Source organism: Stegodyphus dumicola, chromosome 10 (assembly GCF_044657685.1).
Source record: "Stegodyphus dumicola isolate Sdum_Otavi_A_Nest chromosome 10, ASM4465768v1".
NCBI classification, from domain to species: Eukaryota; Metazoa; Arthropoda; class Arachnida; order Araneae; family Eresidae; genus Stegodyphus; species Stegodyphus dumicola.
In genome coordinates, this window is record NC_140777.1 from 136926903 (window position 1) to 136941192 (window position 14290).

The window sequence follows — 14290 nt, forward strand, 5'->3', positions numbered from 1 at the left end:
AACAGTATTATCTTGTCTGTCTCTTGATTGTGGAGGCACTACATGGTTAGATATTGAAGGTTGTCCTTGGGGGTTTGGTACCCTTTGGTCTACACTGGGTGACAGTTTTTGACATCGACTTCATTTTCTGTGTTGGCTGCTGCTTGCCTTGACTTGCATTTCATAACCCCTGACTGTGTGCAGTTTTGTCTCCCTGCATTGAGACCAGGAATTTATGCCTTCTTGGATCGCCTCTAGGGGTTAGGTCATCATAACTGTGTATGGGCTTCTCTAAGACTGTGTCTGGGAGTCCCTTCTTCATAGTGTTTTGTTACATTACACAATGGCATATTTGTATAAAATCAGTTGCTAAAGCCACTGATTTCTTTTTATCGTAAATGTGAAAATTTATTATAGAAATTTATACATAGTTTTCTAATTAACTCTTTTGGCATGCATACTGAAATGTATGCATTTTAATTTCAAAATTTTATAAACTGCTTCTTTAATTTTTATTTTAGCTTCTCAGGATCTCTTCAAAAATATTCTATTTGTACTTTAATTTAGATTCACTCAAACATGTTTTCATCATATAAAGTTTTATTGAAAATTCAGAAATTTTAAGCAGCGTAGTGATAGGGATGCTGCTATAAGCTAGATTATTCAAATAGGATTAATGACATAAAATAATGCCAAAACTTGTAAAAATTTGTAAGCAATCCATAACATGAGTTATATTTCAATTTCTAACATTAAATATTCTAAATATTGTAAGTAATATTGGTTCTAATTGTTAATGGAACTTTTTTTTTTTTTTTTTTTTTTTTGTGTGTGTGTGTTGTTTTTTTGTTTCGTGTAACTAAGTTTGCATCATTTATAAATGTTTGAAATCAGTCAAATTAAGGGGAAAAAAGGCAACAGTATCAAATATTAGTTTCATTTTACTGTTAACTTGAGACTATAATTTTCTAAATGTATGTCACAATGTAGCATAACTAAAGATAATATTTTTTTAATGTTTTGATTAATGACACAAAATATGTTGCAAGATTACAGAAATAATTATGTTATACCTTTGAATTTATTTGTTGTTAAAATATTCAGAGTAGAAGGATTAAAATTTTGGTTGTATATTCAATGCATTGTCAAATTTCATCTGTAGTAACTGTTGTAGTATTTGAAATGTTAGTCATGCACTTATTTTCACTTGGCAAAATATCCAGCAAATATGCAGGCCTATGAAAACCACAGAATATGCCAACTATTCAAGTAGTATTGGGAAAAGCAATACCATAAATATCTTATTACTAAACCATTATATGCTAGGTGTTCACACAGGCTTCAGCATCTCAGTGATATACTGCTGACTGTTCATCCTGAATAATATATGCAAAGTACAATAAGTGATTCTATTAAACTACACAGTATGACGTTAGGGTAACAAAGTCTAATGGCAGCCAGGAATTAGCTTTGCAGTCAAATGTAATAAAAAGAGAGACAGGACCTGTATGCTTCATGATGGACCCTTTCATCGTGCTTGTGCTGACCATCAATCTGTTTCACTAACTAATGCAGTGCCCTCATCATATTCATGCTTTTCTTGGCATTTTTACAATAGTACACACCTTTATTTTAATGTCAGAGGTAATAGGAGCAGTGCCTTTCTGATAAACAAATTTTCTGATGCAGCTATTGTTTCATTGTACATGCATACACACGATATGTTAATGTCATAACCCTCGCATTTGGCTAGGGTTTACTATACATTCGCTATCAGCTTGCTAAAACTTCTTTGATAGTAATGATATTCTAATAGTCTTATTAACTACATTTACAGAATATGAGGCATTCATATCTCTTATAATACTTTTTTATATTAACAACTTTTAGCACACATTCACATAATTCATAACCTTTTACACAAGAGGCTCTAAATCCTACACAACACACAAGCTTAGATTTCATAAATTAAAATGTTTTTCTCTTTATGTTTTTTCTGGCTTGTAGCTGTGATATGAATCACATACTCAAATTGTCTTTACCTTGATGGAAAGCAACAGGATTTCATACCAAGTTTTCCCATTATCTTGTTCTAATAATGATGCTGTAAAGAATTTTTAGCATGGTTGTAGTCAAAGTAGTTGAATATCCAGCTGCATACTGAGAATTTAATTTTGCGGAGTGTAATCTCATTTGAAAACTGTGAATAGTAACAGCTTTATGCATATTCAATTACCTTCCAATATTCACTAGCTTGACAATTATAATAATTGTTAATCCACTATTTAGTGAATAATTGGAATAAACATTAACAATATAGGCATATGTGATCTCTTCTAATAAGAGAGAAATTAGATGATATGGCAAACCAAAAAGACCTTACCAAAATAATACCCCTTTTTTTTGGCAGAAGAAATATTTTGGGGTTGCAATATGGCTCTTTGCATACCCACTGTGTATGTCATTGTGAACATCTATCACATTAGTCAGACAAGAACCCATTTTGATTGAATAAGTAAAATAATTATAAACACTTTAACAAACACTTAAAATAAGTAAAATAGTTACAAGCAAATAGAAAAACCTCTGAGAATAAAGTATTTCCATTTAAAAGAAAGCTTTTGAGTTTTAGGGGCATAAGAGCCCAGGGATAAATAGAAGGGCTAGGTCATTCCTTTGTTCGACTCCTCGCCGACGGGAGCCTCATGGAGGGGGTGAACTGGAAGTAATCTGACGTGTCTCCATTGCACCTGATCTGATTTCCACGTTTAAAACTGTAGTTTCATTCAGTTGCGAGACAAATTTCTGCAGGTCGCATATCCCAAATTAATTTTAATCATACATATTTGTTTTCTAATAATACAAATATTTAAAATAATTTGTGTATATATATATAGTTTTAGTCAGTTTTCCTTTTAAGTTCTATATTTAAAATATCCTTTATGTAATATGGCTTCTTGTGCTGTAGCAACGTGTCGTAACACTTACAGAAATATGAAAGGAAGAGATATTGTATTTCATGGTTTCGCAAAGGACAATTTGCTTTTGACGAAAGAATGGATACATAAATGTTGAAGACAGGATTCTATTGATTTGAAAAACGCAAGAATTTGCAGCAAACATTTTCTGTGCAGTGATTATGAAGATGACATGAGAAATTGCTTGCTTGGATTGCCGCAAAAGAAACTGTTGAAATGCAATACTGTGCCGAAATTAAATTTATCATGTGCAGTAAACGAAATAACACCAAGAAATGGGAGACATTTGAAAAGAAAACTAATGCAGAATGCTTCTGAAAGACTACACAAATTAAGCCCAAAGAAAATTCATTTTGAGGCTGAGAACGAAATTGAAGCTGACAATAATAAATCAAATGTGAATGATTTTGAAATAAAACTTTCAAGTGACAATGCCCTATGTGACAATATTCCTGAATGCCCTAAGTGTAAAGATAAACTAGAATGTATTGATAATTTGAAGAACAAAATAATATCCTTAGAAAATTATAATAAACCATTGAAAAATAGAGATAAGAAAAATTTTAGAATGTTTGCTCAGCGACAAAGAAGGTGGACGATATTTAGAAAGAAATTTGTATCGGAAATTCAGAAATTAAAATCCCAAACAGCCAAATTTAGGAAAAAACAGCACAGATCGGAGAATTTGGAAAACGTGTAAAGCATATTTTTACAAAGACGCAGATTAACGCATTGCTAGAAAAGAAGGAAAAAATCAGGTGGACTAGTGAAGATATTTCACGTTGCATCGTCATAAGTGCTCTGTAATCTAAAAGCTACGATTTTTGGAAAGAAAAAAATGGGAATTCCTTTACCTAGCACTAGCACATTAAAGAGATGGTGCGCTAAATTTTCATGTAGTCCAGGAATTCAGAGTGATGTTCTTGCTGTAATGAAGGAAAGATGCAAATATTTGAATTCTGTAGAAAAAATATGCCTTCTCAGTTTCGACGAAATGCACTTAAACTCTAACTCTGCTATGACTCTAAACTGGACCAAATTCTCGGTCCTTTTCAAAAAGTGCAGTTTGTTTTAATCAGAGGTCTCATTTTACAATGGAAACAACCAATATTTATTTTATTTTAACACTCCAATGAAGAAAGAACTTCTTTTTTCACTCATAAGACATATTCAATCATCTGGAGTAGAAGTGAAAGCAATAGTGTCTGATTTAGGACAATCTAGTACTTTGTGGAAAGAGTTACAAATTTCGATTAATAGTTCTCAGTTTCCAAATCCAGTATTGCAAACAAAAAAAAAATGTGGGTTTTCGCAGATTTAGCACACTGCCTCAAATTACTGAGAAACCACTTTTTAGATAAAGGATTTGTTTTAGAAGATGGACCTGTTTTAAATGTTGATATTATTAAAGAGGTTTTAAATAAAGATTCAGGAGAAATTAAATTGTGTCGCAAACTAAAACCAAATTATTTAATGGTCAAGGGAAACGAGAGACAAAAAGTCGCTCCAACGAAAACATTATTTTCAAGAACTACCGCAAAAGGTATACTCCACCTCACAGGAAATCAAAAAGCATCTGACTTCTTTGAGTTAATCGACAATTTTGTCGATATTATGAATAGTACCAAGCCATACCCTCCTTCAGATAAAATACTTAAAGCAGCATTTGGATTAAATGAACATCATGAAAAACAAATTCAAGTTTTGGAATTAATGAAGAAAGTAATTAGTGGATTAAGAGTTCAGGGAAAAGCCAACTTACTGCCTTTCCAAAAAGGAATAATAATTTCAATAAATTCTCTTTTTGGCCTACACCAGGATTTGAAATCATCATATGATGCTAAATATATTTTAACCTCTAGATTAACTCATGATGCACTTGAAAGTCTCTTTAGTCAGATTCGAGGGCTTGGTAGGTTTAATGACCATCCATCACCTAGTGAAGTTATACGCCGCTTAAAGCAATTAATACTTGCTAATAAGCTGCCAAATTTATCTTCAAAAGTATGCATGACTAAAGAAAGCAGAAATATTGATTCATATTTAACATCAGAAATACTTGAAAGGGCTTTGAAAACTGAGGAGGAAGATGCTTTTCCATTAACCTGCAAGCACATGCAACGGGTATGTCATACCCATGTGCATTTTTCTTTTTGTATATTTCTCACCCATTCTTTCATAAAAGGATGAAACTTGGTGTAGCTGAATTCAAGGTCACATACTTAAATGGGGGAAATTCCTGAGGTGACAGGTGCAACGGATTTTTAGGAACAGCATTGCTCGGGCATGTCATACCCGCGCGTGTACTCGCGTTTCTCAGTGAGTCACTTCACACTTCTCATTTTCAAGCTTTTAGTATAGGTTTTTCTTGAAATGTAAGCATGGCACCGTATATTCCTTACAATGAAGAGATGAAAAGATTGAGAAATGAGAACTTCTTGAAACAGTTTCTTCTGATGAGTATTCATTTAGTGAAGACAATGAAGATGTTGATGACGAGGAATATAATAGTAATTATGATTCATCCATAGAGAGTAGTGATTCAGATACAGAAACAGAAAATGAAACTTTGTAATGTAGCAATGAATTTGTTGGAAAAAATGGAGTAAAATGGAACAAAAATAAATTCCGAACTAATGTTAGAATTGGAGCCAAAAATATTATAACTAAACTCCCTGAAAATACGAAGTATTCTAAAGACTGTCAACACCTTTAGTTTCCTGGTCACTGCTTATCGATGAAAATATGTTAAAACATGTTGTCGACGATACAAATATTTATATTGATTCAGTACGTGGAAATTTCACTCGTGAACTGGATGCGAAAGCAACAAATGAGTTGGAAATCAAAGCTTTAATTGGATTGCTGTATTTATGTGGAGTTTATAAATCATCCCATGTGAACGAAGAGATTTGTGGGCAACAGATGGAACGGGAACGGACATATTTCGGGAAACAATGCCAGTGAACCGATTCCTCTTTCTTTTACGATGCCTCCGTTTTAATGACATTAGAGATCGTCCCAGTAGAAGAAATGCTGATAAATTAGCTCCGATCAGAGAAGTTTTCGGAAATTTTGTCACAAATTGCCAAAAGGCTTATACTGTAGGAGAGTATGTGACCATTGATGAGAAGTTGGAATCATTCAGAGGTCGTTGTTCCTTCAAACAATATATGCCCAACAAGCCATCAAAGTATGGCATAAAAATATTTGCTCTTGTAGACGCAAAGGTATTTTATACCTGGGGTATGGAAATTTATGCTGGTAAACAACCAGATGGGCCATTTCAAGTTTTAAAAGGTGCAAGCGAAGTTTTCAAACGTTTAATAAGGCCCTTATACAACTCTGGTCGAAATTTAACAGTTGATAATTGGTATATAGGATATGAATTATCTCAAGATCTCCTAAAGAAGAAAATTACGATAGTAGGTACAATGCGTAAAAATAACAGAGAAATCCCCCCTGAGTTTCTGGCAAAGAAAAGAGAAGTATATTCTTCAATTTTTGGTTTTCAGAAAGAAGCAACACTTGTATCTTATGTGCTGAAAAAAAATAAGAGTGTGCTCCTGTTATCAACAATGCATTCCGGCGATCAAATCGATGAATCTACTGGGGAATCTAAAAATCCTGAAATCATTACATTCTATAACATGACAAAAGGAGCAGTCGATCTTGTAGATGAGATGGCAGCTGCGTATTCTACAGCAAGAGTAGCACGTCGATGGCCTATGGTGATTTTCTTTTCAGTGTAAAACGTGGCTGCCATTAATGCAAGAATAATTCTACTATCAAAGAAGGAACCACCAATGGAATACCGTACCAGGCGTACTTTTCTCAAAGCCTTAGGGATGCAGCTAATAGAAAGTGTTCAAAATGAACGACGACAAGCATCTGTAGTTCCTGATTCTAGACAAACACTGACCAGCATCTGTAGTTCCTGATTCTAGACAAACACTGACCACCAATGAACATGTTAACACAATGAACCATCCCCAAAAAAACCTAAAATTATTTACCAGAGGTGTATAGAGTGCCCCAAGAAAAAAGATAGAAAGATTAGATTCATTTGTAAAAATTGCAGCAAAAGTATATGTATGGAACATATGACCTCATTTTGTAAACAATGTTAAAAAAATTGTAAGTAAATAATTTTACCTTTCCTTATTCTTTCATATTTTGTCTGAAATGAAGTATTAACTTGGTTTTACATTTTAATTTCTTTTAAAAACCGATTAATTTTATTCGGCAAATTTTTAATTACAAACTTTTTAGTCGGGTATGACATACCCGGCGCGTGTTTTCGTGTTCGTCGGATCGGTGCGTGTGCTCGCGGGTTAAATACTATTGATGATTTGGATTTGGATTTCATAAAGGAACCTTCACCTATGGCTTGATAATTAGAATTGAATTCCAACAGACAATTTTCGACCGCCGAAAAAGAAGCATTAACATATGTTGCAGGTTATATTGCCTATCGTGTGCGAGACAAAGAACATTGGGAACAATATCTAAAAATAGTGCTGATGAACCAATATTTAATTCAGAAAGGATTAAATTTTTGTCCTTAGGAGGTTTGACTACACCTTCTCATTCATGGATGAATACAGTTTATGAGTTCGAAAACTTATTTTGTGTAGTTCATGGTACAACTTACTATAGAGGGAAGCATGTAATTGGCTCTTTAATTAATAAACTGGAGAAACATTATCCTGAAGTTAACAGAGAAGCAATTTGTTTATTTTGCAGAGTGTGAACTTTTATTAGAATACGTTTCTTAAATAGAAATGCATATGTTTTTTCCCAAAGAAAAGCAACCCAAAAGGCAAAAAAAAAAATGGATTGCTTCGAATATGGCAGCCAATAAATAATGTTTCAACAACTTGTAGTTGCATTGCGACTGTACAAGTAAGCATATATAATGTGTCTTGATTTGAAATATTTCTAGATGACATTTTAGAAGTTAATAGCATAAAGCATATTTCAAATGAGAACTAATTCTGTTAAGTTGTTGTTACAGTTATTTTTATTGTATCCTCTGTTATTATTGATTCGATTTTGCGCTAGCTTAGCATTCTAGATAAAATATATATAAAGTATAACATTAAAGTAATTTGCATAAGAAGACCTGCCCCCTTAACTCCCACTTTTGAAAAATTAAATAATATTTTTTAGGTACTGTGAGTAAAGTTGTTTTGTCTAAATTAAGATAACAATCTTACATGTATTTATTTAAATGAATTATTGATGTAAGCCTAAGTTACAAAATTATTTAAAAAAAATAATATATGTTATTATATTGAATCGGGAGAAAAATATGCCAATGTAAAATTTACAATTAGGCTGAAACTCAAACTTAAATTAGCAGAAATTTTGCCATATATAATCATACATGTTTAAAACTATGCCAATTTAAGGTTGTTTTTTGATTAATTTTAAATAGCTGTTATTATAGTTATCTTAGAAGGAGTAGTACAGTTCTCTTAGTTAACATGCAGATAAAGAAATGATTAGAAACAAACAGGCATTTAAAGAAAAAAAAATCCTGCGAATTAAAAAAAAAGAAAAAAAAAAGAAAGAACTTTATGCTAAGAGTAGCGCATTTTATCTATTATTTTAAAATTGAGTAAGTGCTATTAAATTTTTTAATGTTCAGTGTAAAATGCATACTGCAGTAACATTGTCTCTTCCAAATTATAGCTATCTTTCACACACAGCTCATTTTAAACGCTGGTTCTTCAAATTTAAAATGCTAATTTCTATGTTGTCAATTGCATCTCCGTGCTCAGTGGCATCATTGCTACATCATCACTCCCCACTGCCTGTTTCAGGGGGAAAAGCTCTATGAGCTAGCCCTTCTCTTTTAAGTCCTGATAAGAGCCAACATCAGTGGCACAGTGGGAGGGGGGCAAGGGGGTCTATCATGCCCTGAGCACCATTTGCAGAGGAGTGACAAATGGTTCGCAAGACAAACAAGATTTTCTGGAAAATTAAAATTTTTATTTTGATCAATTTCTGAGAAATAAGTTTTAAATCAATAATTATTGTAATATAATTAATTATTTCCTTTCTTGGTGATCTGTAATAATGTTTACAGTAAATCAATCAAATATCTCCCTATGCAAAACGCTCTTTCTTCTTTCTTTCCAAACACTTTATTTTAATCAAATAGTGTTTTTTTTTTTTTTTTTTTTTTTTTTTTTTTTTTTATGAAATGCACGTACAGCTCACGCTTGTTATTTTAAAGCGACAACAAACAATACATTGTAGTCTTTTATAAGCCCTTCAACCTTGAACTATTATTAATTTGGCCACTAAATTATAATAATCAAATAGTAAGCCACATCAAAAGAAATAAATATTAGGGACTTTTATTTAGCTTGACTCCCAATATCACTCATCGACAGCAAATGTCGCAAGTTTTTAGGTATGTAGATACTGATTTTACCAGTAGAAAAGTTTCTACCCAAGGATCTTTTCGGGGATTTATTGAAGTACATGCTAAAGATGCAGCCTCAATTGAAAGTATAATTTCCAATCATCAGATTTCATTAACAAACATTACAATGGGAATTTAAAATTGCTTTAAAGAAAACTGTTAAACCTGAATCTGAAACAAAATAGAGTGCCAGAGCACAAGCAGTTTAGTGTTACTACCGATGAGCTGGAAGAATTAGTAGAACTATTAGAAAAATTAGCAGAGGACAGTTCTACCCAAGTGACACCAGAAGTGAAGCTACAATTTAATTACAAAATACACTGAATTTTAATTTCATAATTTAAGTCCATTTCTGGCATGAAATCTTGAGAACTAATTGTATGCAGCTAAGATTATAAGATCTTAAAATGAATTTTAGAGAAGCATTGCTTGATCATGAATCATTAGCAAGTGAATTTGTAGAACTTCGAGATGAGATCTGCGAAAAGTAATATCTCTTTACTGAATATCGGGTATTGATACAACATTTCATGTTAGAAGACGATGAAAAATGCCTGGAGTATTGGCTAGAGATATTGGCCTTTCTGCAGAAAGGGAAATTTCTCACATTATGAAAAGCATTCCCGATCATCTGCAGCAGGAAATAAGTACACAATTTACATGACTAAGTAATCTTAATTCCAAATTTTTCTATTTATTAAATGTTGAAAATATATTAAACAAGAATAATGTTGATAATGATCTTGTAAAGAATTGTAAAAACCTGGATGAATTTTATAATACAGAGTTTAATGGAATAGAACTCTATGTCGAAATATTTTGCTCAAAACAGTTAAGAGATATTATGATTTTGGATATAACTGTGGATGAGGAAATGTTTTGGTGAGTGATATATGATGTGTAGGTGTTATAAGATATAAGAAAAGAAAAAGAAGCAATGAACAAAGAATAATTAAAATTATTTTGATGAAATGTGTCAGTAAATAAAAAATGTACAATCTATGCATATTATACAAGTAAACAAAAAATGTATTTTCTCAGATACAAATGAGTTTCAATAAGGGGTATGGTTTCCCTGATCAAAAGCACTGTCGCTCAACTACGAAGTGTGGAATGAATGAGGTTAACAATAAGAGACTGGGGTATTCTCTCCCTCTCCTGTAGAAGACAGCTTTTTAACTCCTGAATTATTTCTGAAGGTGATAAGCGACTAGCAACCCTTCTCTGTAGAATGTCCCAAGCATGTTCTATTGGATTTGTAACTGAGAAATATACTGGCCAATCTATTTGAAGGATTCCTTTATCGAAAAGAAAATTATTCGTTAGCTGAGCCCGATGGGGCCTGGCATTGTTGTTCATGAGAATGAATTCAGCCCCTGACTGCTACAGTGTGAAGGAGCACAATTGGTCGGAGGATCTCATCCCTATATTACTGAGCCATTGCTGTTCCATTCCTGATAATGTGCAGGTTGGTATGGCCGTTGACAGAAGTAATGACCCAGATCATCACTCCACTTCAGCCAAATAGAACACTTTCATGCACAAATGGAGGAATATTACTTACGGGGTACTCTCTGGATGAGAATCCAGCTAGTGTGAGGTTGTACACTAAAGTAGAACTCATCCGTGAGCACGTTGTTCCACTCATCTCATCCCCATATGAGATGCTCCTGTGCCCACCTTCTACCGATAGCACAATGGACCTGTGTCAACAAAACACAAACCATAAGTGTGCAAGCATACAAACCATATGGTGGAAATGGTTTTGAATAGTTTGAGTTGAAACTCTGGTACCGGTAGTGCCTCTATCTGAAGTAGTGCCTCTGACCTAAGTGTTAAATACCGATTCTCATTTTGTGCTGTTGCAAGCATACGACCTTGTCCCGATCTACGGCAAACATTTCCAGTTTCCAAAAACCAATTCCTTAGTCTGGAAATCACATTTTGAGAAACTCCTAATGCTTCCACTATAATGGGTTGCATTTGACCATGCGTAAATGACCAATGGCCTTCAGACTAGCGATTCAACTAAGTCACTTTGCTGAAACATCATATTCACTACTACAAAACATTCAACGTGTCTTCATTCAACGTTCTCTTCTTGTCTATTCAACGTGTGTCAATTGCTTTTAATCTCCTACTGCAAAAGGAATGTTGCAGATCACTTTTCACTCCTTATCTAAAACACATAGTTTTCGACGTCACAGACTAAATTTGCATATTCCCAACTTTGTAAACATTATAATTTTCCTTTATAACCTCTTCTATTTCCTTTTGTTAAAAAAATCGTCGATTTATGGTTATTTCATACCAAACTCGCAATGTCCCCTAATTGTTTTGAGCAGTGTATGTGATTGCAAGATGTTACTCTACAGTAGAAAAGAAATTGAACCTAAAACTCCCATATGGAGAAAATGTTTTTTTAAACCTAAGAGTCGCACTTCAAATACTCCTTACTATTTTGTTACTAAATGCTGTGAATGTTTGTTCAGTAAATTAAAATTAATTTTGACATATTTACAATCACCAATGAAACAAGATTGCATAAGTGATCTAACATTTTTAAATGTGAAAAGAGAAAAATTTGAAATGATTGACTTAGATGAAGTAATTGAAAAATTTGCTTCATCCAAGGCAAGAAAAATGTATACATAGTAATTAATTGTATTAATGTATTGTAATATAATATTATTGTTAAAAATATATTTACTTATCTATAATATATATTAACCTTTTTATTATTTAAAAATTATAAATTTTTTAAAACAATTATATAAATATGTAAAATAAATTATACCCATTTAACTGATTATAGATCATCGTATGTCTGATTTTTCCACCAACACAGATACGTTTACAAATCCAATGCTAGTTTTGATTTTTTTTTTTTACTAGATTTTTTGTCTCAAATTTAAAGCCTGAGTCTATTATCCCGAAAAACTGTTATAGCATTTCGTAGAAGTGTTGTTAGGTAGTGACTGTTCTTAATATATTTTAGAGTATTTTAAGGCAGAGTTAGCATTTTATTATTATTTGTATTATTTAGGTATTATGAGTATATTCTATACATTATATTACTGCAAATGTTTTTTTGGGGGGGGGCCACCAGAAAGGTATTTTGCCCCAGGCACCAGTTATGCTCACTATGCCACTGGCCAACATAACCCAAAAAAGGTTCTGTTGGTCTCATCTAGCATTATCCATATATCTGATAAAAAATTATACATGTGGAAAGTGATTACATTAAGGAAATTTAATGCATTTTATTTTGTAAATGAATGTCTTATTTCACAAAAACATTGTTACTTATAAATATTTCTTATCCATCTCTTATATATTAGCCCATGACTATTTCACTCTGTTGCCACATTTTAAATTTGTTTCAGGTTCATTTTGTAATGGCCTCTTTTTGATTTAAAAAATATTTTATATAAATATGAATTCTAAAAAATATAGAGTTATCATGAGAAGATAGTTATTGTTCATAAGAATAATGTTTTCTGTTTTTGGTGGTAAGCAAAGACGGGATTAGTAAAGTAGAAAGAACAATGTTTGTTATTACTGTTATTTGCTTAAATGCATATTTTAATTATCATAATTCCATTATTATATCTTTTTATAACTTTGAAAATGTAATTAATGAAATTCTTTTTCTTTAAGGTAAATGTGGTGACACTTGTATTCCATGGGAAGAAAATTATCTTTCCCTGAATTCTCCTGGAATTGGAAAACAGCTGCTGTTCTTTGTTCTTCAGAGTGTAGTTTTTACATCATTACTTATTTTATGTGAAATGAACTTCTTACGTTACCTCAGATATAAAATTAAAAGCCATAAAATAAGGCCCAGTAGCATTTCATCTGTTGAAGACACTATTGAAAAAGATGTAATTGAAGATGATGATGTCAGAGCTGAAAGATTAAATATTTTGAATACTTCTCTCATAAACCAATTTGCAACAAATCATTTAGTTGTTAGACTTCTGACAAAACAGTATGGTTCATTACTTGCGGTTAACAAATTGACATTTGGGGTTCGAAAGGGAGAATGCTTTGGATTGCTTGGTTTGAATGGAGCTGGTAAAACTACCACATTCAAAATGATAACTGGTGATGAATCCATAACATCAGGAGATGTTTTTGTAGATGGCTATAATATCAAGAAGGAAAGTAGGAAGGTACCACCTTTCTTAATTTTTTATTAACTTCTTCAGCTTTATAATTTTTAAACAGATTTGAAGTTAACCTTTAATATAGAATTCACATTGACTAGCCTTAAAAAATGTTTTTAGGGGAATTTTATCAAAAATTATTTAAATCTAATTTTGTCATTGATGAAGCAAATCGTATTCTATAAACATTTATTTAATTGTTCATAGCATTTAAAAAAAATGAAAGAAGTATATTTGAAACCTTTAATAACAGAGATCCAGAAAATTTATTCTTTCTTGATATAAGGTAGCTGTAAATTTCACCAAACTACATATTATACCTGTAATTATATTTCTTCAAACAGGTTTTTCTCGCCCTTTGCTTCTCATTTTTATAATTCTAACAAAAACATTGAGAGGATAAAATAAAAGATTAAAAACTACATTCAAATTATTTAAATGTAAATAAAAATGCATTGAAATCTTTTGTAAAAAAGGCATTTAAATTTTCTTATTTTATGCAACATATTAGGAACTAATACTCTTTATTTTTTATTAGTATGTATTGCATGTTTGTTGATTCATATACTATGAGAAATTTATGACTTAAAAGTCTGTGTAAAAAATGGCATTCTATAGGTAGTTAAACGGCATTATATGTCTTAATTTTAAATTGCTTAATCAATGTTAGGGAATTTCATTTAAATGTATGACTATAGTGCTGTATGCATTAGAAAATGTATTACTCA

The 14290-nt window shown here is 32.0% G+C and overlaps 1 protein-coding gene across 2 annotated transcripts in view; it reads left to right on the forward strand.

Annotated features, from left to right (window-relative positions):
• The window catches only part of LOC118182990 (phospholipid-transporting ATPase ABCA3-like), a 114614-nt gene that overhangs the window by 85125 nt on the left and 15199 nt on the right, over positions 1 to 14290 (forward strand). For both annotated transcript variants that reach the window (XM_035352388.2, XM_035352394.2), the window contains one exon: positions 13054 to 13568. In XM_035352388.2, the coding sequence (XP_035208279.2) occupies positions 13054 to 13568 (515 nt within the window). The remainder of the gene's footprint in view (positions 1 to 13053; positions 13569 to 14290) is intronic.